At 41.7% G+C, this 27,476-nt stretch overlaps 1 protein-coding gene across 3 annotated transcripts in view; it reads left to right on the forward strand.

Moving 5' to 3' along the window:
• The first annotated feature begins 10,422 nt into the window (after nucleotides 1–10,422).
• The window catches only part of RELN (reelin), a 1,162,997-nt gene continuing 1,145,943 nt past the window's right edge, over nucleotides 10,423–27,476 (forward strand). For all 3 annotated transcript variants that reach the window (XM_073573631.1, XM_073573629.1, XM_073573630.1), the window contains exon 1: nucleotides 10,423–10,874. In XM_073573631.1, the coding sequence (XP_073429732.1) occupies nucleotides 10,643–10,874 (232 nt within the window). In that variant the 5' untranslated portion in view covers nucleotides 10,423–10,642. The remainder of the gene's footprint in view (nucleotides 10,875–27,476) is intronic.

Raw genomic sequence — 27,476 nt, forward strand, 5'->3', positions numbered from 1 at the left:
TAGTATCACTGCATAGCAACCCCTAAAGTGTAGTAAATTGCTATATGTCAGAGCTATGTCCTTATGCACAACACAGGGGTGCTACATAAGAACAATATCAAAATCTAAAGCAATGTGCTGCTCCAAAATGATCCAAGTCAGACCGGGATAATACCCAAAATCCTTAAAGTGCTGTTGTCACTTACCCATGATGGAAATACAGGAGAAGGGGGGACACCTCGCTCTACCCCTTAATTTTTAATGTCTTACAGGAGGCCGACAATCTGTATGTCTTAAAGGAGGCCGAAAGCCTGTACGTCATATACGAAGCCAATATGCCGTACATACCGCAATATGGCCATCCTATATACTGTACATACCACACTCTCAACCTCTTATAGCAAGTACAGTATCTGTTATAGGAGACTGAGAGTGCGGTTTGTACGATATATAGGAGGCTGAGAGTGCAGTCTGTACGATATATACAAGACACCAAAAAAAGACTAAAAACATTTAAAATAAACAAAGGTTATTAGCATAACCTATAACCCTGGGAGCAATAACAAGCCCTACAAAACACCACCCGGTTATATACATATAATGTGTGTGGCAAGTCCACATAACAGATATAATATGTATAATACCCTAAGCCCTATACAAAGGATCTAGATATATAATATGGCAAGGTACATAAATTTAAATACGCCAAGAGCCAAATCCTAAATGCAGATATTTATGAGTATGCATTCGGGGGGCAAAAAGACACACAATGTGTATGGTTGGCTTTATGCAGCAAATTTAACCTACATGCAAATATTTAGGTAAGGGGAAGGAGGAAACAGGGGTATAAGTATATGAAAATACACACCATAAAAGTTCTAAATCAATCAGAATGGAGTATTGTGGCATCAAATAATGGTCCAGTATAGTGAACTATAGTAAAGGTCACTATATTAACCCGTGTTCAAAAATTCAAAGAGAAACTATAGGGTTAACCAAAACCAGAGTGTGTACCAAGATAAGAAATACATCTCCCCTCCCATATACTTTACCACCCAAGGCAGCAGGCAGATAGAATAATGATTGACATGCTCATTGAGTACAAATAACCATCATGCATAAAAATGGTGTAGGAGGACCAGGGATTGCTCCCATAACCCGACGCGTGTCGTCACAACTGTGACTTCATCAGGGGCACAGTGACAACATTCATACAACATACATACATACTACATACATACTTGATATATACTACATACATACTACATACATACTACATATATACTACATTCATACAACATACATACATATATACTACATATATACTACATTCATACAACATACATACTACATACACTCACTGGCCACTTTATTAGGTACACCTGTCCAACTGTGTGTTAAGACTTAATTTCTAATCAGCCAATCACATGGCGGCAACTCAGTGCATTTAGGCATGTAGACATGGTCAAGACAATCTCCTGCAGTTCAAACCGAGCATCAGTATGGGGAAGAAAGGTGATTTGAGTGCCTTTGAACGTGGCATGATTGTTGGTGCCAGAAGGGCTGGTCTGAGTATTTCAGAAACTGCTGATCTACTGGGATTTTCAAGCACAACCATCTCTAGGGTTTACAGAGAATGGTCCGAAAAAGAAAAAAAATCCAGTGAGCGGCAGTTCTGTGGCCGGAAATGCCTTGTTGATGCCAGAGGTCAGAGGAGAATGGGCATACTGGTTCGAGCTGATAGAAAGGCAACAGTGACTCAAATTGCCACCCGTTACAACCAAGGTAGGCAGAAGAGCATCTCTGAATGCACAGTGCGTCGAACTTTGAGGCAGATGGGCTACAGCAGCAGAAGACCACACTGGGTACCACTCCTCTCAGCTAAGAACAGGAAACTGAGGCTACAATTTGCACAAGCTCATCGAAATTGGACAGTAGAAGATTGGAAAAACGTTGCCTGGTCTGATGAGTCTCGATTTCTGCTGCGACATTCGGATGGTAGGGTCAGAATTTGGCGTAAACAACATGAAAGCATGGATCCATCCAGCCTTGTATCAACGGTTCAGGCTGGTGGTGGTGGTGTCATGGTGTGGGGAATTTTTTCTTGGCACTCTTTGGGCCCCTTGGTACCAATTCAGCATCGTTGCAACGCCACAGCCTACCTGAGTATTGTTGCTGACCATGTCCATCCCTTTATGACCACAATGTACCCAACATCTGATGGCTACTTTCAGCAGGATAATGCGCCATGTCATAAAGCTCGAATCATCTCAGATTGGTTTCTTGAACATGACAATGAGTTCACTGTACTCAAATGGCCTCCTCAGTCACCAGATCTCAATCCAATAGAGCATCTTTGGGATGTGGTGTAACGGGAGATTCGCATCAGGGATGTGCAGCCGACAAATCTGCGCCAACTGTTTGATGCCATCATGTCAATATGGTCCAAAATCTCTGAGGAATGCTTCCAGCACCTTGTTGAATCTCTGCCACGAAGAATTGAGGCAGTTCTGAAGGCAAAAGGGGGTCCAACCCGTTACTAGCATGGTGTACCTAATAAAGTGGCCAGTGAGTGTATATACTACATTCATACAACATACATACATACTACATATATACTACATTCATACAACATACATACATACTACATATATACAACATTCATATAACATACATAGTGCATACTACATATATACTACATTCATACAACATACATACATACTTCATATATACTACATTCATACAACATACATACATGCATACCACATAAATACTACATATATACTACATTCATACAACATACATACATACTACATACATACAACATGCTACAGGCATACAAAATACATACTACATACATACATGCATACTACATACATATATACTACATTCATATAACATACATACATACATAGTACATGCTACATACATACAATATACATACAACATGCTACAGACATACGAAATACATACTACATACTTACTACATACATATATACATGCATACTACATACTACATACATATTACATATATACTACATTCATACATACATACATAGTACATACTACATACATACAACATACATACATGCTACAGACATACAAATACTTACTACATACATACAACATACATACAACATGCTACAGACATCCAAAATACATACTACATACATACTACATACAATGCATTCATACATTCATACAATACATACATATAGACATACAGTACATATAACATAGAGTACATACTCACCATTACTTGTCACTTTGTTCCCCGAAGCCAGTGTCATCTGTGAGAAAAATTAGAAAATAACAAACAAGCGATATACTCCCTGATCCGCAGAAATCCACGAGTGTCCCACGACGATCTGCTGCATTGCATGAGTGAGAGGTTACTATCGTTCACTGGTCTCACTTTATGGCAAAACCTGCGTGGGAACTTTCTCACACAGCAATGCCAAAAGTGAGACTAGGGACTATTTTTTTACAGTGGCGGAGGAATACCGTTGCGAAGGATACCTACCTCCCGTCAATGTATTCCTGGGGCCCCTAGAGAGCGGACGAATCAGCTGATGCTGCTGTTCTCCACGGGAGATCGTCGTGGGACACTCGTGGATTTCTGCGGATCAGGGAGTATATTGCTTGTTTGTTATTTTCATATTTTTTATAGATGACACTGGCTTCGGAGAACAAAGTGACAAGTGATGGTGAGTATGTACTCTATGTTATATGTACTGTATGTCTATATGTATGTATTGTATGAATGTATTGTATGTAGTATGTATGTTGTATGTCTGTAGCATGTTGTATGTATGTTGTATGTATGTAGTATGTACTATGTATGTATATATGTTGTATGAATGTAGTATATATGTAGTATGCAGTATGCATGTATGTATGTTGTATGAATCATAGAATCATAGAATAATTAAGGTAAATGAATCATAGAATCATAGAATCGTAGAGTTGGAAGGGACCTCCTGGGCCATCTGGTCCAACCCCCTGCTCAAAGCAGGATTCGCTAAATCATCCCAGTCAGATGTCTGTCCAGCCTCTGTTTGAAGACTTCCATTGAAGGAGAACTCACCACTTCTCGTGGCAGCCTGTTCCACTCATTGATCACTCTAACTGTCAAAAAGTTTTTTCTAATATCTAATCTGTGTCTCCTCCCATTCAGTTTCATCCCATTGCTTCTAGTCTTTCCTTGTGCAAATGAGAATAAAGTTGATCCTTCTACAATGTGACAGCCCTTTAGATATTTGTAGACAGCAATTAAGTCTCCTCTCAGTCTTCTCTTTTGCAAACTAAACATTCCCAAATCCTGCAACCTTTCCTCTGTATGCTTCTGTTAATACATCCTAGAATTGCATTTGCCTTTTTTGCTGCTGCATCACACTGTTGACTCATATTCAGTCTGTGATCTATTAGTATACCCAAGTCTTTTTCACATGTGCTGTCACTTAGCCCTATTCCTCCCATTCTATATATGCTTTTTTCATTTTTATTGCCCAGATGTAGTACTTTGCATTTCTCCCTGTTAAAAACCATTCTGTTAGTTACTGCCCACTTCTCCAGTTTATTTAAATCTTTTTGAATCCTCTCTCTCTCTTCTCTAGTATTAGCTATCCCTCCTAGCTTTGTGTCATCAGCAAATTTAATCAGTTTACCCTCAATTCCTTCATCTAAATCGTTGATAAAGATGTTGAACAATACAGGGCCCAGGACAGAGCCCTGTGGTACCCCACTTGAGACATTCTTCCAACTGGATGTGCAGCCATTTACGACCACTCTTTGGGTCCGATCACTAAGCCAGCTATGAATCCACCTAACAGTTGCCTTGTCCATTCCATACTTAGTCATTTTTTCAATAAGGATTGTATGAGAGACTTTGTCAAATGCTTTGCTGAAGTCAAGATATACTATATCTACAGCATTTCCTTGATCCACCCAATCAGTGATACCGTCATAGAAGGAAATTAAGTTAGTCTGACATGACTTATTAGTTACAAACCCATGCTGACTCTGTTTGATCACTTCATTGTTATCCAGGTATTGACTTAAATGTTGTTTAATAATTTGTTCAAAGATCTTTCCTGGTATAGAAGTCAGACTCACCGGCCTATAGTTGCCTGGGTCCACCTTCTTCCCCTTTTTGAAGATAGGAACAACATTTGCTCTTCTCCAGTCTTCTGGCACTTCTCCTGTTCTCCAAGAATTTTCAAAGATTATGGAGAGTGGTTCAGAAATTTCTTCTGCTATCTCCTTCAGTACTCTGGGGTGTAATTCATCTGGACCTGGAGACTTGAATTCATTTAGGTTAGCTAAGTGTTTCCTCACTATCTTTCTGTTTATAGATATCCTGGATTCTTCTATTCCCTCAATAGGACAGTCAATAACAGTTGGTGTTACATTTCCTTTCTGAGAGAAAACAGATGCAAAATAGGAATTTAAAAGTTCAGCCTTCTCAACATCCTGTCTTACCATTTCATCATTTTCATCCTGTAAAAATCCTATAGCATCTTTGACTTTTCTTTTACTTTTGACATATCCCCAAAATCCTTTATTATTCCTTTTGACATCTCTTGCAAGCCTCAATTCATTTTCAGCTTTAGATAATCTGATTTGTGCCCTGCAGATTCTGCAGACAGCATTATATTCTTCTTTAGATATGCCTCCCTCTTTCCATTTTATAAACATTTTTTTCTTCCTTTTTAGCATGTGCTTAAGTTCTGTGTTCACCCATCCTGGTTTCCTTAAATGCTTCCTATTCTTCCCTCTTTTCAGAATTGTTAACAACTGTGCTTTGAGAATTTCATTTTTCAAGATTTCCCATCCTTCCTGGACATTTTTGTCTTTAAGGATATCCAGCCATTGGATCCCTCCAATTCTCTTTCTGAATCCCTTAAAATCTGCCTTTCTGAAATCTAACCTTGAATGTAGTATATATGTAGTATGTATGTAGTATGCATGTATGTATGTTGTATGAATGTAGTATATATGTAGTATGTAGTATGCATGTATGTATGTATGAATGTTGTATATATGTAGTATGTATGTATGTATGCTGTATGAATGTAGTATGTATGTAGTATGTATGTTGTATGAATGTAGTATATATGAAGTATGTATGTAGTATGTATGTATGTTGTATGAATGTTGTATATATGTAGTATGTATATAGTATGTATGTATGTTGTATATATGTAGTATGTATGTATGTATGTTGTATGAATGTTGTATATATGTAGTATGTATGTATGCTGTATGAATGTAGAATGTAGTATGTATGTAGTATGTATGTATGTTGTATGAATGTAGTATATATGAAGCATGTATGTAGTATGTATGCTGTATGAATGTTTGTATATATGTAGTATGTATGTATGTTGTATGAATGTAGTATATATGAAGTATGTATGTAGTATGTATGTATGTTGTATGAATGTTGTATATATGTAGTATGTATGTAGTATGTATGTAGTATTTGGTTGTTTTTTTTTACATTCAACACATTAGCCGGATGATGGGGCTACTACTGTCCCATCATTGGCTAATGTGTCAATCACTGTAATTGTAGCAGGCATAGCCCAATGGAACTTGTAGACCCATCGGACGATGCCTGCACACACACACAACCCCCGGCAGGCCCGCACAGACCCCCGGCAGTCCGCACAGACCCCCGGCAGCCGGCACAGACCACTGGCAGTCCGCACAGACCCCCGGCAGCCGGTACAGACCCCCGGCAGGCCCGTACAGACCCCCGGCAGGCCCGCACAGACCCCCGGCAGGCCCACACAGACCCCCGGCAGGCCCGTACAGACCCCCGGCAGTCGGCACAGACCCCCGGCAGTCGGCACAGACCCCCGGCAGCCGACACAGACCCCCGGCAGTCCACACAGACCCCCAGCAGGCCTGCACAGACCCCGCCCGCACACACAGACACGCACAGTGTCCGCCCACGCACCGCCCACACTCTTCCCCCCTCCCGAACAGGATGTGCAAGTACAGAAAGGGTTTTTTTTAATTCCGATATTTCTGTCCCATTGACTTGAATGGGACTTCCGGTATCGGAAACGGCGATACCCGATACTTTTTGGTTATCGGCCGATCCAATCCGATCCGATATTTCTCAATATCGGATGGTATCGCTCAACACTAGTTGTAATTCATTTTCTTATTTATGCATCAGTAAAAAACACTGCTGACACACTGGTGGTAAAGTCGGACACACAGACCCATCACTGATGACACACTGATCTCACAGATACAATTTTTACAAGTATGTGTTTAAACATAGACGTGTGTATGAGGCTTTAAGGCTGAGGTCACATGGCTGTATATTCTCTCATGCATGAGAATTGGTCAGAATATGCTAATAACACTCCACTCAAACTACTCTGTCAAAGTTTGATCCAAGTGTTGTGTCAGTGTGATCCGATTCTCTCGAATTGCAGCACAGGTGTGGAGAAGAAATTAATTTCTCGATCTTCTACATTGCGGTGCGGAGATGATGAGTGCTGTCTGATGTTTTACAACTAACCAAATTAAAATGTGGGCACCATCAATCAAATAATTAGCCTGGGATCACCTACTGCATATTTTTGTAAGTATACCATGAACATAGTATACCGCAATTAGTGAAATTAAAACATAACTTTTACTGATATATAATATAAAAGATAAGAACATGTGTGTCACCAAAATTCATAAAAGAAGTAGTCGATCAAGTGAAGATACCTGATAATACAGCAAAGAATCAGGCCCTAAAATGACCAATATACCGTAAGGATTTTTGTTACCTAAATACAACTAGACAACAAAACATAGGAAATGGCGACCTATTAGTTCATTTTGCGCGCCATAACCAAAACTGGTTATATATATCATGCGAATGGTCTCATTCGCATGATATATATATGTATAGCCAGTATTATGGGCTTTCAACATCTGCATTTATTTATATGTGAAGGTTTTGGCTATGGCACGCAAAATGAACTAATAGGTCGCCATTTCCTATGCTTTGTTGTCTAGTTGTATTTAGGTAACAAAAATCCTTATATTGGTCGTTTTAGGGCCTGACACATGTTGTTCTTATCTTTTATATTATATATCAGTAAAAGTTATGTTTTAATTTCACTAATTGCTGTATACTATGTCCTATTCTTTTTGGTGAATTCAGCATATGTCAACTATTGACTGAGTGCTCATTGCTTTATAATCTTAAGTATACCATGAACAAAGAGAAATTATATGCAAAGAACAAGGGATCACCATAAAAAATACAAATTTTATTGAAATACAACATACAGTTCATTTAAAAACACTTAAAAAATTCCATAACGGATATTGCACAAGAGAAGATCCATAATAAAGAAAAAAATATTTTACTCTTGATTATGGATCTTCTCTTGTTGGTATTTTTTAAATGAACTGTGTGTTGAATTTCAATAAAATGTGTATTTTTATGGTGCTCCCTTGTTCTCAGCATATACTTTCTTTTTGTTCACTGTCTGATGTTTTAAATGCGCCCATAGACTTGTATGGGTGCTTGTGGTTCTATTTGCAGTCACTCGCAGCATGCTACGATTATTTCTCATGACGAATCAGCATGAAAAAATGATTGAGGATCCGCACTGCCCAAATGTATAATATTGGGCCGAATGCTAGCTGATAAAACACTGCACAGCGCTTGACCGAGTCAGACTATGTTCACATGTTGAATACAAATGCATGGGCCATGTACATACGTACAGTGAACAAGTCGATAGGACAGTGTTCACACCACCAAGAGACTGAAACACAGAGAAACACAGTACAAAAAACGTGTCAGGTCACATGGTCAGGTTTTCAATACATTGGCTAGGACTGCACTGAGGGGTATACCTCGGTGTTTGGTAGAGCGGTTTAGTATACATTTTTTTGCAAAAAACGTATCAACTAAATACCCTGTTTTGTTATCATCTTTTTACTAGCACTTGCTGTTTATTGTTAGATATTTTATTACAGCAGAGTATTTTTACACATTTTTTGTACTGTGTTCCTTTCTCTGTGTTTATGTTCACATGCTGTGTTTTTGATGAGTTTTTTTCAAACCTACTCTCTTGGCAGTAAAGAAGCAAGTCAAAAGAGCAGGTTTTGCTGAGTGCGCCTTTTTTAGGTGTTTTTTGTGCGTTTTTGTCAGAGTACATTTGTCTTGTGCATGCTGATAAAGATTAGTGCATAAAAAAATAATCTGGTTCAACTTCATCAGGTTTTGGCACAAAAAAATGCAAAACCTGATACTTGCGTTTTTTGCTTTCAATGGATGAAAATTGCTGCAAAAACGCTGAAAGTTCACACGTTGCGTTTTTTTTCTCGCAGATTTACCAAAAAATCCACTCAAAAAAACGCTTAATAGAAGCTTCCCACTCATTTTAATGCATTTTGCACTTTTTGTGCATATTGATGCGGTTTTTTTCTGCCAAAAAAAACCGCTTCGCGGTAAAAAATGCAACATGCTCATTAATTTTGCAGTAAATTCCGCATTTCTGGCTATTTTCTATGTGTCTGGGGACGCGCAGAAAAAAACGCATAAAAAACGTATCTGCATACGTGTGCACATATAGCCTTACAGTTTTCAAAAAGCAGTTCTTTGACAGAAAAGAAAACCCAAGGAGTGTACATGAGATTTCTGAAAGCTCACATAGCCTTGGAAGCCAGAGTGAGCGAGGCCTAAGGCCGGGTTCAGGTGGTTTGGATGTGACTGGCACCTTGTACAGCCCTGTGCGCTCCTCCACATATCGGACGAGTGTCAAACGGTCTACAGTAAGGCATACTGTGATTTATTTCCTCTCAGACCGCAGACCGTGTGGGAAATTGAGCACTGGCTATAAGGTGTGTGCTCTCCATGACACACACGAATAGTACTCATCCATGTGACACGCTCTTCTGAATGAGCCCTACAGTGGAGAAAGCAGAGAACCGAACTCCATGTGCCCGCCGGTTTCCAGTCACTGTGCGAGGTCCTATGTCCGCCTCTCTTCTCTCCCTGAGGTAAATCGTGAGGTAAATGGTTAGCGCTGTGCAGCGCGCACACATCACGGACACATGTAGCCAATTCTTTTACCATAAGCTGTTTTTTTTGTCATTTCAATTCATGATAAACACCTGAGGTAAATAATGGAGCAGTTCACTGCTTGTCTAAAGGACTGGCCGCTATGTCCTCATACTGGCAGGACAGAAGAAGCGCCGAGCTGCATGCCCACCACGGCCGGCGAGCACACGACACGGAGCGCTGCTCTTACCACAGCGACACATTGCGCGCTCATTATTTCTCAGCTATTACTAGGACCATTCACCTTTCCAAGCCCCGCCTAGCAGGAGGTGATGGACGGCTGCTGGTCCAATGGTGCCCCGGGGGGCGTGGTCGGCCGTATAGATAGAGATAACACGATGAGTGTGTGAGGCGAGCAGCTCCTGTGTGGGGACCCTCATCTCGGGCTCGGTCTCCGTGCTGTCACCTGGCTCCGGTGCTGTCGGTACTAGGTGCACGGAGCTCGGAAACGGCGGCTCTGTATTTGTCCTGCAGTTTCTTCACTTTATCCATCTAAACTTTTATCGCCATTTGTGTTGCCCGCTCTTCCCTCAGCCACTTATGCAGCAGATAGAATAAGTAGCAGCAGCAATGGAAGAGGGCAGCTCCTGCTCCGGCAGGCCGTGGACTGTGCTCCTACTTGGGATGCTCTGTGTGGCCGCGGTACACGGAGCAGTCGGCTTTTACCCCAGGTTCTCGCCTTTCTTTTTCCTGTGCACGCACCACGGTGAACTGGAGGGAGACGGAGAGCAAGGCGAGGTGCTGATCTCCCTGCACCTGGCGGGGAACCCCAGCTACTACATACCTGGACAGGAGTACCACGGTAAGTGGCCGCTGCCAAATGGCCCCTGGCAGGGTCTACACATAGTGACAGGTAGCAGGGATCACTGGGGGGCAAGCTCTGGTAATCTAGTACCTGATGCCCATGTCTCCACATCCCACTCCTACTATATATGTATACATCCGTGTGTAGTGGGTGTGCTGTCCAATTCACTATGTCTTTATTTTGGGGGATTAAGTATATAGGGCCATTGATTATTTCCTACTCTGATTCTCAAAATCGGATTAGAATAGGACCTGCTCTGAGTCTCTCAGATCCATGATTTTCACGCAAGTATGAAAAGATCCGTGACACTCTATGTCCTTGTTCCATGTGCCATACAATATAAAAAAACGGATATTTCACACTCATATGTAAATGTAACATAAGGCTGTCCATAAACAAGTTGGTTAATGAGTGACCAACCATTGAACAAACATTTGACTGGTGACTGACTGATCGTTACGCCTGCGCAGTCAACGCACGTTATAGTAATATTCACCAATACGGTCGTTAAACACAGCCATATATGTTAGATCATGCTGGGTGAAAATCTATTGTTATAAGAAAGCTCTTAAACAGACAACTATTTGGGTGAAATTTCAAGCCCAGTCGACTTCTTTCGAATGGTGGTGTGACAACGGTTGGTTATATTGGGTGCTTTTAGTTAGTTATGGTTGAAATCACAATTTTCATCAACTTAAAGGTGTTCATACTACTTCAGCAGGTGGCAACCAAACCTAATATAGACGAAAGCTATTCCTCTTGGCCTCTTCACCCCCCATACACATGCATGCTTGGCTCAGCAGAGGGTGCATGTGTGCTGTATAGGGAACAAGGTGGCCTAATCTTCTCTGAGAACAAAAGGATCAGCCTTTGATATTGCACATGTCAGATCCTTCGGGAGGCCCCCATACGTGTAACATAAATTGTTTGGTCCTGCTGAAATTGGTGGGCTTAGACGACTTTTCTCTAATGTGTATGGGCTCCTTTATTGTGATTGTCGCGTGGGACATAAAAAGGAGTTTGATGACCATTCCAACTGATGAAGAGTTTTTGTTTTTATTTTCTTGAAATGATGTCCATCATCTTCCTTTTTTGTAGTATTTTAGAGCACAGCTTAAATCTAGGGTGTGGTAGGTGATTGATGGGGCACTCTGGTTTGTACAATACTGTATCTGTTCATACAAGGGGTCAGTAGTTTATTTTGATAAATTTTATTACCTTGTTGCATAGCTAAGACATCTACAATGTTGAACAAAAGGAGATTTTTAAATGACAACTCCCCCCCCCCCCATGCCATATCGGTATGGTGATTCATGTTGCACTTCATGGACTTGAAGACAACACGTGTGTCGCTTTAGTGTGACAATCCTTTGTTTTCCAAAATATGCCAGTGTCTAGGAAAAATAGAGCAATACAGAGACAAATAGGGCACATGTATAGAATATAAAATTCTCTGATGTTTTCCTACCATTTTGTGTTGTAAAAAGACTGATACATGAGCCCCACTGGGTTTCTTAAGTTGCTACCTGCAGTCATTCTTTGAAGTCACTGTTCATTTGCCTTTGCTTGCTGGATTTTCATTCTGCTTTCGTCTATCTTGGTTACTGGATTTTTTAATTTCTATATGAGAGCACTGTTTTCTTATTCATTTCTCAAAGAATAAAATAAATCTTTACAGACTGACCTGTATTATTGTTTTCCAAACATCAGTGCTAACCTGGCAATGCATATAAGAGTTTTTGACAGGAAAAAATGATACCACAACAATCCTCTTAATGGTTCTACAGTTAGATGAACACTTCTTACATATTCCATAGAAATTTGCAGAGATAATAACCTAACCCTCTAGGTTAGTACAGAAAATGTCTTTGATGCTTGCACTCTGGAAAAGTCATTGCAAAATGTGATTATTCTCTTACATGGTTTCATTTTTCTCAAATAAATGGCATCCGGAATTTGAAGTTCAGTCACAGCCTTTACGAGACAAATGATTTTGCAAACACATCACAGTGCCAATTGTTTATCTGTATTATAAGCTTATGTGATTAGACAGATTCACACCCATTTCATTACTATTTATGATTTGCCGCTTCAGTTTGAGGTAAACTTTATATTATTGATCACCACCCAGAATGAAGATGGAATATACGGTAGTAGCTTCTGATTGTAATTGTTGGACTTTACACATAAAGGTTTCAAGATTGTATTAGGATGTTTAAACTGGGACACGAATGTTTTATATATGCATTGTATGGCAGCAGGGCAATCCATTTCTGTTATGCATTTTTGATAACTTTATCCATAACCAATATGGAAGAATGTATTACTAAGTGTATCTAATCTTAGCAAAAGAACTCTTCCCTCTGTACCAGTCTGTCATTGTTAGTTTGTTTACTGTAAGTGATACTTATATTTGGATGTACCCCCGTGTCATGTACAGCACCATGGAATTAATGGTGCTATATAAATAAATAATAATAATAAATACAAAATATTGATAGTTTCCCTTATAAATTTAGCATACCTGTGCTTGACTTTACACACCTACATTTCATGTTTTTGAATATTTTAGAGTTCATTTGCACCTAGTGAAGTGTATGGATAAAAAAATAAATTCTTCTGCTACTCAGAAGCCATTAAGGAAAGGCTAACTTCCTGACCTGTTTCTATTTTGTATTCTGTAGTATGTAAAGGGAACCTGTCAAATGATATATACTGCCCAAACCGTGAGCAGCATGTATCGGCCACTGGCTGTATGATCACATACATATTTGACCCTGAAACGTTGCAGCCATTCAAAGAAAAATATAAGTTTAAAAAAGCGCTCTCATCAACATTTTTATCTTCTTAATATGTTGCAATCATCATATTATTTAGCATCCTGTACTTGCAATTGTTCATTTTGCCTTTAGCTTCCCAGCTAATTTTTCTGTTTCCATTTGCTCTGTGACATCACATGATTAAAAACTCACTAGCTGAATCTTTCTAAGGGTGAGTGTACAAGTTGCAGATTGTGCTGCGGATTTTTCTGCATGGATTTTGCAAAATCCGCAGGTCAAAAGACCTGTGGTTTGACACCTGTATAATGGAGCAGGTGTAAAAACGCTGCGGATGCCGCACAAAGTGACATGCTGCGGAATTGAAACCGCAGCAAATCCGCGCGGAAAAATCCGCAGCATGTGCACTGCGTTTTTCATTTTCCATAGAAAATAAAGGTACTGTACAACGCAGCAGAAACTGCTACGGATCTGCAGGGTCAAATCCGCTGCGGATCCGCAGCAGAATCCACAGCGTGTGCACACACTCTAAGAGCTATGTAGAAACAGGCTGTGAATTTTCTCTGAGTAATAAGTCACTACAAAAGTCACTGGCAGAGGGAAAGGAGCATAGCAGCTGGGTCAGATGTTATAAAGGGGGATGATAAATGCAGGGACAAGAGACTTTCTTTTTCTACATAGATCAAAGAAAAGAGAAGACCAAGCTGGGTAGAAAGGCAAAATGAGCAATTGTAAATACACAGTGCTATATAATATGATGACTGCAATACATTAAGAGGATAAAAACTTTTATGGGAGTGTTTCTAATCTGCCAGGGACTGAACCGCATGAGTAACTAGTCGTACATTAGAGGCATCTTCCTACCTTTTGACTATAACAAACAAGATTCTGCCTGTGTGCACGGATAGAAGAGAAGCTGCAGCGTTTTCAGTGTCAAACATGCACAAAATGGCTGATACCTTCTGCCCACGGTTTGGGCAGCATGTATCACCTGACAGGTTCCCTCTAAAGGGAATCTGTCACCAGGTTTTTGTAAGGCTACTTTCACATTTGCGCCACTTTGCACAGCGTTTCGTGCGCGCATAAAACGCACGTAAAAAACATGTAAACGCATCGATTTTTTTTGACGCATTAGCGTGCGCATGATGACAAAAAAACGCAGCCTTTGTATGCGTTTTCATGCGTTTTTGCATGCGTTTGCGGTTTTTATGCGCCAGCGTTATCTAGGTGTCACATTTCACAGGAGGAAATTCCTTGAAAAATTCTTGAAACAGACTCCACTAATGGGACACCAGTGGGCATGTGTTATTGGAATTCTTTATATATACCCTGTTTACAGCTGAATTCTTCAGATTTGGTTGCTTTTTCCTTTATCAACATGGATCTGTGTTGGAAGAGTTTTCACTTTAACATGGATCTGGCTCAGGCTTTTGCTTGCCAGCAACAAAGAGAAGAGAGACAGCGAAGACGGCAGCAGGGGGGTTTGTGGATACATCCATTTATTGAACTCCGGGAGAGCCGTGGAGTGTACCACACCCTCTACAGCGAGCTCCAGGGAAACCAGGCGAAATTTAGTGACTATACCCAGATGTCCCAAGAAAGCTTCAGGGATTTACTTGCTCGTGTTCAAGAAGCCATCCGGAGACAGGACACACAGCTTCGTCATGCAATTCCTCCTGAGGAGCGGCTCCTTGTCACATTACGGTACGTAATATTTACAAACCAGTGCCTGCATAATTTTCTTTATTCTGCCATGTACTATTCCAAAGCCTGCAGAATTATTGTTCTGCCATGTAGTAAACATAAGCATGCAGAATTATTGTTATGCCATGTACTAATTTTTTTTATGTAGTGTTTGAAAAAACCCTACACATAAATATTAATTTTGGTTCTTTAACTCTGTTTTGCAGATTCCTGGCTACTGGAGAGACCCTATCTTCACTCCACTTCCAGTACCGCCTTGGAATATCCACCTTGTTGGGAATAGTTGCGGACACCTGCCGGGCTTTGTGGGACGTTCTCTGTCCAGAATTTATGCCCCTGCCCACCACCGAAACGTGGATGGAAATCGCTGAAAAATTCTGGACAGTCTGCAATTTCCCCAACTGTTTGGGAGTGGTGGATGGGAAACACATCTGGATAATAAAACCCAAAAGAAGTGGATCGGAGTACTATAATTACAAAAAGTACTTTTCTACAGTACTCATGGGTTTCATTGTGGATGCCGACTGTCTGTTTGTTGCAGTGGACATTGGGGCATTTGGCCGTGGGAATGACTCCCAGGTGTTATGAATGAGTCACCGGAGGAGGAAAAAATAAAAATACAAGCTAAGTCCAGAAAACAGGAGAGGTTGGTAGCTAGCGGATTGCAGATCCCTGATCCTATTCACCACAACTAACAGTAGCCGTGGAGTGTTCCTACGGTGGTCCTAGACACCTCGTCACAGCCGGAGAACTAAATAAGCCTAAAGAAAGAAAGGGGAAATCTAAACTGCCCCAGAGCAGACCCCAAAGCAATAGACAGCCCCCAACATGTATTGACGGTGAAAACAGATGAAAACACAAACACAGACAGAAAGACAGGCAGAGCAAATGATGGGGCCCAACTAACTAGATAGGAAAGGACAGAAAAATTGCTGGCTGCAATCTGCAAAAACCCTACCAAAAATGTCCCAACATGTCTGATAGGAAAAACGGCCCTAAAGTGACTAGACTTCAAAATCCCTATATCAGCACTCCGATATATTCTGAAGACAGAGCAAAAGAGAATTAACCGATCAGGGACAAAAATGGATATTCAGCAAAGCCCCAGCCGGGGCTGGCTGAACACAAAACTAAGCAAATCAGACAAAATCTCATGGAACAATAACAGAGCAAAAACTTAGCTTTAGAAGACAGGAACTGAACTGAAGGCCAGAGCTCAGAGCAGAGAAATCACCAGCAACCCTACAGGGCGTCGGCTGCCTTATATCCACTCAGAGATTCCGGATGTCCAATCGCAATCCACCTGTTCAGGTGACAGGTTTCTCCCATCCAAATCAGTTTCACCACCTCCTTTCACCAGCAGAGGGCGTTCATCGGACATCAAAGGTGAATGAGAAAATGAGCTCATAACAGTACCTCCCCCTTGAGGAGGGGTCACCGAACCCTCATCCACGCCACCAGGCCGATCAGGATGGGCCCGAGGAAAAACACGAACCAATCTTTCGGCATGAATATCAGATGCAGAGACCCAAGAATTATCCTCCTGGCCATAACCCTTCCACTTAACCAAATACTGGAGTCTCCGTCTAGCCAGACGAGAATCCAGTATCTTCTCAACCTCATATTCCACATTACCTTCAACCAATACAGGGTCAGGAGGTGCCACCACAGGAACTACTGGCTCAACAAACCTCTTCAACAGAGACTTATGAAACAGGTACAGGAGGACTTGTACTTCACCCCAGGGGGGTGGCTTTGCCCCCCATTGCTACAATCGCTCTGATTGGCTGTTTCACTTTCAACAGCCAATCAGAGCAATTGTAATATTTCACCAAGAAACTTGGTGAAATATTACAATCTAGCCATGGCCGATGGTGCAATATCATCAGCCATGGCTGGAGACCGCGATCTGCCAACCGCCACCGACTGACGGCGGCGATGTGCCGCCGCCGTCAGTCTTTCCTCCCCTCTGTCTTGTCCTCCGCTCCCCCCACAGTCCGATCCCACTCCCTCCCCCCGGTACCTTCTGAGTCCCGGTGTCCCTCCATCTTCCCCCATGGGCGCCGCCATCTTCCGGCCAGCAGATTCATTCATTCTTTCCAGTAACATTTTGATCACTGTGATAGGGTCTATCACAGTGATCAAAATAAAAAAAATAGTAAATAAACCTCCCCTTTATCACCCCCATAGATATGAAAAAAATGAAATAAAAATATTTATTTTTATTTTTCCACTAGGGTTGGAATTAGGGTTAGGGTTGGAATTAGGGTTAGTCTTGTGGTTAGGGTTATGGTTAGCATTGGGATTAGGGTTAGGGGTGTGTTGGGGTTAGGGTTGTGGTTAGGGTTAGGGTTGTGTTGGGGTTAGGGTTGGAGTTAGAATTGAGGGGTTTCCACTGTTTAGGCACATCAGGGGCTCTCCAAACGTGACATGGCGCCACCATTGATTGCAGCCAATTTTGAGTTCAGAAAGTCAAAAGGCACTCCCTCCCTTCTGAGCCCCGACGTGTGCCCAAACAGTGGTTCACCCCAACATATGGGGTATCAGCGTACTCAGGAAATATTGCACAACAACTTTGGGGATCTATTTTCTCCTGTTATCCTTGGGAAAATAAATTGGGGCTAAAAATTATTTTTGTGGAAAAAAAATGATTTATTTTCATGGCTCTGCGTTATAAACTTCTGTGAAGCACTTGGGGGTTCAAAGTGCTCACCACACATCTAGATAAGTTCCTTGGGGGGTCTAGTTTCCAAAATGGGGTCACTTGTGGGGGTTTCTACTGTTTAGGCACATCAGGCGCTCTGCAAGCGTAACACGACGCCCTCAGACCATTCCATCAAAGTCTGCATTTCAAAATGTTACTACTTCCCTTCCAAGCCTCGACGTGTGCCCAAACAGTAGTTCTCCCCCACATATGGTGTACCAGCGTACTCAGGACAAATTGGACAACAACTTTTGGGTTCCAATTTCTCCTGTTACCCTTGTGAAAGTAAAAAATTGCGGACTAAAGAAAATTTTTTTGAGGAAAGAAATGATTTTTTATTTTCACGGCTCTGCGTTATAAACTTCTGTGAAGCACTTGGGGGTTTAAAGTGCTCACCACACATCTAGATAAGTTCCCTGGGGGGTCTGGTTTCCAAAATGTGGTCACTTGTGGGGGAGCTCCAAGGTGTATGCTAACGATTGGAGCTGATTTTCCATTCAAAAGGTCAAATGGCGCTCCTTCCCTTCCAAACCCTGCCGTGCGCCCAAACAGTGGTTTATAACCGCATATGAGGTATCGGTGTACTCAGGAGATATTGCCAAACAAATCCATTTTATCCTGTTGCCCATGTGAAAATGAAAAAATTGAGGCTAAAAGAATATTTTTGTGAAAAAAAAAAATACTTTTTCATTTTTATGGATCAATTTGTGAAGCACCTGGGGGTTCAAAGTGCTCACTATGCATCTAGATAAGTTCCTTGGGGGGGGTCTAGTTTCCAAAACGGGGTCACTTGTGGGGGAGCTCCAAAGTTTAGGCACACAGGGGCTGTCCAAACGCGACATGTTGTCCGCTAACGATTGTAGCTAATTTTCCATTCAAAAGGTCAAATGGCGCTCCTTCCCTGCTGTGCACCCAAACAGTGGTTCCCCCCACATAAGGGGTTTCAGCGTACAAATTGGACAACAACGTTCGAGGTCCACTTTCTCCTTTTACCCTTGGGAAAATAAAAAGATTGTTGCTTAAAGATAATTTTTGTGACTAAAAGTTAAATGTTCATTTTTTCCTTCTATGTTGCTTCTGCTGCTGTGAAACACCTGAAGGGTTAATAAACTTCTTGAATGTGGTTTTGATCAGCATGAGGGGTGCAGTTTTTAGAATGGTGTCACTTTTGAGTATTTTCAGCCATATGGACCCCTCAAACTGTCTTCAAATTTGAGGTGCTCCCTAAAAATAATGGTTTTGTAAATCTTGCTCTAAAAATGAGAAATTGCTGGTTAACTTTTAACCCTTATAACTTCCTACCAAAAAATAATTTGGTTTCCAAAATTGTGCTGATGTAAATAGATATGTGGAAAATGTTATTTCTTAACTATTTTGTGTCACATAACTCTCTGGTTTAACAGAATAAAAATTAAAATTTTGAAAATTGCGAAATTTTCAACATTTTTGCTAAATTTCTGATTTTTTTTTTTCACAAATAAACGCAAAACTTATTGACCTAAATTTACCACTAACATGAAGCCCAATATGTCACGAAAAAACAGTCTCAGAATCGCTAGGATCCGTTGAAGCGTTCCATAGTTATTAATTCATAAAAGAACACTGGTCAGAATTGCAAAAAATGGCCAGGTCACTGAGGTCAAAATAGGCTGGGTCATGAAGAGGTTAAACACAGGTTGTAATGTAACGAAATACCGTATATACTCAGGTATAAGCCGAGATTTTCAACCCTTTTTTAGGCTGAAAGTGCCTCTCAGCTTATACTCAAGTCATTTTCCCGGAGGGGTCGGTGGGGGAGGGGGAGCGCAGCTGTCTGATCATACTCACCTCCTCCTCGCTCGGTCTCTGCAGTCCCTGCTTCTCAGATGGTCTCCGGTGCTGCAGCTCTTCCTGTGTTCAGCGGTCACGGGTTACCGCTCATTATTGTAATGAATTTGCGCATGTTCTTTACTTTAATGAGCGATACCACGTGACCGCTGAACACTGGAAGGAGCTGTCAGAGACCATTGGAGAAGCAGGGACTGCAGAGACTGCGCCAGGAGGGGGTGAGTATGACGGGGAGGATGGGGGTGGAGCCATGCGATTTTCACCTGTCCCTGTTCCACTGCCGTGCGCCGCTCTGTCTTCCGCATCCTCTATTAGTAACAGTGGGACAAACCTGAAGAAATATACTAAGATATACAACAATCATACAAATAAAAACAATTAATTGTGCATCAAATATAGTCTTAAATGTGACGCAGATGTGTCTCCATGGTTGAATGGCAGACCATTCGGATGACAATATTAAACAAACCACTGTAATGGACCTTTGTTGAAAGAATAAAACAGGGACGGCATGATAAAAAAAAGCCTTAATTTAAATCAATTGGCAAAAAACAGACAATGTACAAAATTAAAAGAAAATGCAGTATGGCACAACAATTCATTAAAATCAATTGCAAATATGCATAGGGACTACTAAATCATTCACATAAATAATAAAATATAATCTGATGTAATATGATATATATATACAGTGGGGAAAAAAAGTATTTAGTCAGTCAGCAATAGTGCAAGTTCCACCACTTAAAAAGATGAGAGGCGTCTGTAATTTACATCATAGGTAGACCTCAACTATGGGAGACAAACTGAGAAAAAAAAATCACATTGTCTGTTTTTTTCATTTTATTTGCATATTATGGTGGAAAATAAGTATTTGGTCAGAAACAAAATTTCATCTCAATACTTTGTGATATATCCTTTGTTGGCAATGACAGAGGTCAAACGTTTTCTGTAAGTCTTCACAAGGTTGCCACACACTGTTGTTGGTATGTTGGCCCATTCCTCCATGCAGATCTCCTCTAGAGCAGTGATGTTTTTGGCTTTTCGCTTGGCAACACGGACTTTCAACTCCCTCCAAAGGTTTTCTATAGGGTTGAGATCTGGAGACTGGCTAGGCCACTCCAGGACCTTGAAATGCTTCTTATGAAGCCACTCCTTCGTTGCCCTGGCAGTGTGCTTTGGATCATTGTCATGTTGAAAGACCCAGCCACGTTTCATCTTCAATGCCCTTGCTGATGGAAGGAGGTTTGCACTCAAAATCTCACGATACATGGCCCCATTCATTCTTTCATGTACCCGGATCAGTCGTCCTGGCCCCTTTGCAGAGAAACAGCCCCAAAGCATGATGTTTCCACCACCATGCTTTACAGTAGGTATGGTGTTTGATGGATGCAACTCAGTATTCTTTTTCCTCCAAACACGACAAGTTGTGTTTCTACCAAACAGTTCCAGTTTGGTTTCATCAGACCATAGGACATTCTCTCAAAACTCCTCTGGATCATCCAAATGCTCTCTAGCAAACTTCAGACGGGCCCGGACATGTACAGGCTTAAGCAGTGGGACACGTCTGGCACTGCAGGATCTGAGTCCATGGTGGCGTAGTGTGTTACTTATGGTAGGCCTTGTTACATTGGTCGCAGTTCATTCACTAGGTCCCCCGCGTGGTTCTGGGATTTTTGCTCACCGTTCTTGTGATCATTCTGACCCCACGGGGTGGGATTTTGCATGGAGCACCAGATCGAGGGAGATTATCAGTGGTCTTGTATGTCTTCCATTTTCTAATTATTGCTCCCACAGTTGATTTCTTCACTCCAAGCTGGTTGGCTATTGCAGATTCAGTCTTCCCAGCCTGGTGCAGGGCTACAATTTTGTTTCTGGTGTCCTTTGACAGCTCTTTGGTCTTCACCATAGTGGAGTTTGGAGTCAGACTGTTTGAGGGTGTGCACAGGTGTCTTTTTATACTGATAACAAGTTTAAAAAGGTGCCATTACTACAGGTAATGAGTGGAGGAAAGAGAAGACTCTTAAAGAAGAAGTTGCAGGTCTGTGAGAGCCAGAAATCTTGATTGCTTGTTTCTGACCAAATACTTATTTTCCACCATAATATGCAAATAAAATGAAAAAAAAACAGACAATGTGATTTTCTGGATTTTTTTTTCTCAATTTGTCTCCCATAGTTGAGGTCTACCTATGATGTAAATTACAGACGCCTCTCATCTTTTTAAGTGGTGGAACTTGCACTATTGCTGACTGACTAAATACTTTTTTCCCCCACTGTATACATATATAAAAAAAACATGTATAATACTATACCAAAAACCACAGTAATTAAATAATAATTAAAAAAAAAAAAAATATATATATATAGCGGAATTTATAACAGTATATGAGACTGGTTATTGTAAGCAGCACAATGGTATAAATACCCCAGTCGGTCACAAAAATTCATGCAATGACCCGATATGATGTAAAGTCATGATATTAATAAAATCTATATGAAAAAATGTTTAATATATATAATTAAGAAGGTGCAAATATATATAATATATAATAAGATATAGAAAGTGCCAATCTGTGTACAGTACAGCCAAAAGTTTGGACACACCTTCTCATTCAAAGAGTTTTCTTTCTTTTCACGACTATGAAAATTGTAGATTCACTCTGAAGGCATCAAAACTATGAATTAACACATGTGGAATTATATAAGTAACAAAAAGTGTGAAACAACTGAAAATATGTCTTACAGCTAGGTTCATAAATATTTGGACAGAGACAACATTTTTCTAATATTGGTTCTAGACATTACCACAATGAATTTTAAACAAAACAATTCAGATGCAGTTGAAGTTCAGACTTTCAGCTTTCATTTGAGGGTATCCACATTAAAATTGGATGAAGGGTTTAGGAGTTGCAGCTCCTTAACATGTGCCACCGTGTTTTTAAAGGGACCAAAAGTAATTGGACAATTGACTCCAAGGCTATTTGATAGACAGGTGAGGGCAATCCCTTTGTTATGTCATTCTCAAGCAGATAAAAGACCTGGAGTTGATTTGAGGTGTGGTGCTTGCATTTGCAAGGTTTTGCTTGTGAAGGAAACATGCCGTCAAAGGAGCTCTCCATGCAGGTGAAACAAGCCATCCTTAAGCTGCAAAAACACAAAAAACCCATCCGAGAAATTGCTACAACATTAGGAGTGGCAAAATCTACAGTTTGGTACATCCTGAGAAAGAAAGCACTGGTGAACTCATCAATGCAAAAAGACCTAGGCGCCCATGGAAGATAACAGTGGTGGATGATCGCAGAATAATCTCCATGGTGAAGAGAAACCCCTTCACAACAGCCAACCAAGTGAACAACACTCTCCAGGAGGTAAGCGTATCAATATCCAAATCTACCATAAAGAGAAGACTGCATGAACGTAAATACAGAGGGTTCACTGCACGGTGCAAGCCACTCATAAGCATCAAGAATCAAAAGGCTAGACTGGACTTTGCTAAAAAACATCTAAAAAAGCCAGCACAGTTCTGGAAGAACATTCTTTGGACAGATGAAACCAAGATCAACCTCTACCAGAATGATGGAAAGAGAAAAGTATAGTGAAGGTGTGGTACAGCTCATGATCCAAAGCATACCACATCATCTGTAAAACATGGCGGAGACAGTGTGATGGCTTGGGCATGCATGGCTGCCAGTGGCACTGGGTCTCTAGTGTTTATGATGATGTGACACAGGACAGAAGCAGCCAAATGAATTCTGAGGTATTCAGAGCAATACTGTGTGCTCAGATCCAGCCAAATGCAGCCAAACTGATTGGTCGTCGTTTTATACTACAGATGGACAATGACCCAAAACATAAAGCCAAAGCAACCCAGGAGTTTATAAGAAGTGGAATATTCTTGAATGGCCAAGTCAGTCACCTGATCTCAACCCAATTGAGCATGCATTTCACTTGTTAAAGACTAAAGGGCCTGTCACACTTAGCGATATGGCTAGCAATATCGCTATAACGTCACTAGTTTTTGTGACATTATAGCGATATTGCTAGCGATATCGCTAAGTCTGATACTTACCTCTGACCGCTCCCCCGCTGGTTATTGCTGATCGCGCGAGAACGTCCTGGGCCGTGTCTCGTCGTCAGCTTCCTGCTGTGGAGACGAGCGACGCGTGGACGCGGGCGGGAGGACGTCTTCATCACCTCGTCTGACAGGTAAGTAGTGACCCCCGGCCACTGCTATGTCGCTGGTGAGATCTGCCTGTGTGGCTGCTCACTAGCGACCACTTAGCGATTTACCAGCGATCCTGACCGCGTCATATCGCTGGTCGGGATCGCTGGTGCATCGCTAAGTGTGACAGTACCTTTAACTTCAGACAGAAAGTGCCACAAACAGCAACTGAAGCCACTGCAGTGAAGGCCTGGCAGAGCATCAAAAAGGAGGAAACAGCATCTGGTGATGTCCATGAGTTCAAGACTTCAGACAGTCATTGCCAACAAAGGGTTTTCAACCAAATACTAGTGCGCATGTCTGTGGTGACGCTGTGCTGGGGGCATCCCACTGGCGCCGATGGATGATGTGTGCATGTAACTGGGTATTCCTGTGACGCGCGTGGTCTTCCTGGCGCCGGGTGTGACGTCACAACCGGTTCACGGAACCGGATACATGTGCCGCTGATTAGCGCATGATTTGGCACCTGTAAATGGCCTATATTATGGAGGACCTTTAGACAGCAGACACTGCAACAGCCCCCGGAAGAAGCCCACGCGAAACGCGCGTAGGAGCGCAGTGTGCAGTGGTCCTGACAGCAAATGGGTGAGCAATGACTGTGAGGTTATGACCTGAGGACTATTAGCAAGGGATTACTTTGTAACTCCCACCTCACTGGGGTATTACTTTACCAATGCTAATTAGTATCCATGGGGCCTCTGAAGTATAATGGCTCTAGATATGATAATTTTGTTTGCTGTTAGCAACCCTGCACATAGTTGCACCTTAGTCTCTTTGTAATGCATTGTCATATATATGGTTTTTCATTTGTGTCTATGTATTTTATACAATCTTGTTGAGTACTATTAAAATAATGAAGTAATTTTATTGGTGGATTTAGACTCCTTTTTTCTGGTGTGTTCACATAACCTTTATGAAGCAGCATATGGGGCATATTCTATGGAGCATCTTATGGGGCCATCAACCTTTATGGAGCAGCATATGGGGCATATTCTATGGAGCATCTTATGGGGCCATCAAGATTTATGGAGCAGCATATGGGGCATATTCTATGGAGTGTCTTATGGGGCCATCAAGATATATGGAGCAGCATATGGGGCATATTTTATGGGGCCATCAACCTTTATGGAGCAGCATATGGAGAATATTCTATGGAGCATCTTATGGTGCCATCAAGATATATGGAGCAGCATATGGGTCATATTCTATGGAGCATCTTATGGGGCCATCAAGATTTATGGAGCAGCATAAGAGGCATATTCTATGGAGCATCTTATGGGGCCATCAAGATATATGGAGAAGCATATGGGGCATATTCTATGGAGCATCCTAGGCTTCTTTTACACTTACCGGGATTTTGCTGGCCGTTTTTGAGGCCCCAATAGATTTCTATGGGGCTGCAAAATCGGCCCCCAAAAATTAGTCAGATTGCTGTGTGCTGTATGGCCTTGAGGGCCATATTTGCGGTCGTGAAAAAACATCGAGCCTGCTCGATCTTTTTCATGGCTTACGGACACGGACCCCATACAAAATCAATGTCGCCACAAAAACAATGGAAGTTTGTTTTTGCGGCGCACCATCACTTCCGGTTTTGCGGAACACCGGTTTTTTTGCAATACTACTTCCATAGTATTGGAAACCTGAAAAATGGCGATCCGCAAGTTTTTTGCGGTCCGTTATTGCGGCAGACCGTGAAAATTGTGGCGGTACGGCGCCCGCAATAACGGGCCGCAAAAAAAAAGTAAGTGTAAAAGAAGCCTTATGGGGCCATAACCTTTTTGCATTACATGAGGCATCTTATGGGGCCATCAACCATTATGGAGCAGCATATAGGGCATATATATCTATGGAGCATCTTATATGGCCATCAACCTTTATGGAGCAGCATATGGGGCAAATTATTCTATGGAGCATCTTATGGGGCCATTATTAACCTTTTTGCAGAATTATATGGTCATATTTTGTATGGAGCATCTTATGGGGCCCATTATGAACTTTATGGAGCATTATATGGGGCGTATTTTGGATGGAGCATCTTATGGGGTCATCATGAGCTGTATGGATCATTATATGGGGCTTCTGATTCAATATGGATATTCAAAAACATTTAACCTACTGATGTCTCAATTAATTTTACTTTTATTGGACTCTATTTTTATTTTTGAAATTTACCAGTTGCTGCTGCATTTTCCACCCTTGGCTTATATTCAAGTCAATAAGTTTTCCCAGTTTTTTGTGGCCAAATTAGGGGCCTCAGCTTATACTTGGGTCGGCGTATATATGGTTGTTAAAAAGCCAAGGGGGTAAATACTTTTGCAAACCACTGTATGTGATATATGCTGTACTGATCAGTGCATATTTCACATTATGTATTGATTTATACAATTACTGGCATTATGCCATATTATGTATATTGAATCCTCGTGATATGCTGTTTTTTTTTTTATAAATTCTGGGTGTACGCCCCTGCATTTATGTATTTTGACTATTGAATATGTGATGAGCGTCAGCTTACGCTGAGTCGTTTTTCTTGAATGAGTAGACCCTCTGGGCCGTGGCACCCACCCACCTAGGGCAAGCTGACCTAGTGAAGAGCCACCCCCTATACAGGGAGTGTCAGGGGCAAGACCAAGGGGGTGAGCCACCACGGCAGCTGAACCAGATGGCCGGCTCAGGGAAACAAGACAAGGCGAGACAAGACGTTATTTCAAAGTAACTTCATTAAGGAACACTTCAGGGTAATAACAGGTGCCAAACGTAAATATACAGGGAACACATAGCAAAGTGCGTGCAAGGGCATGCCAAGGTCCAAAGCATGGTGAGTGCAAGATGGTAGGCAGGGGCACGATGACAATGGACTCCGGACAGCAGGCAACGATCAACCAGGACATCAGATTCTGTAGCTCTGTAGGTGATCGGCAGGATCCGGACATCCGGTAAGCAAACCAGGGTTCCATGCAAGGAGACAAGACAAAGTTAGCAACAGGATGCGTGTCAAGGAACACGCCGGAGTCCAAGACAGAGTGCATGCCCGAAGGCACACCAGGATCCAAGATAGGGTACGGTGGCATCGGAATCCGGGGGGCTGGCATCGACCGACAGGATCCAGGAATCAGACTGTGGAAATCAGCTCCAGACATCAGGCCACAGTCATCAGGGTCCAGACCTCTGGCAGCGGTCGGCAGGTTACGGAATCCGGCAGGCAAGACGGTAAAAAGCAGAGCAAAGTAAGCAAAAGACTTTGTGCAAGAGTAGCACGAAAACGCACAGTGTAAGAACCAGCGTGAGTGCAAGGGAGCACGGAAACCACGGCTGGAGCACCGACAGGCGGTACCGATGGTGGCAGAGGCAGGTGGGCATGACTAGAG

Source organism: Dendrobates tinctorius, unplaced genomic scaffold (assembly GCF_039654945.1).
Source record: "Dendrobates tinctorius isolate UK_male_01 unplaced genomic scaffold, ASM3965494v1 ptg000035l, whole genome shotgun sequence".
Lineage (NCBI taxonomy): Eukaryota > Metazoa > Chordata > Amphibia > Anura > Dendrobatidae > Dendrobates > Dendrobates tinctorius.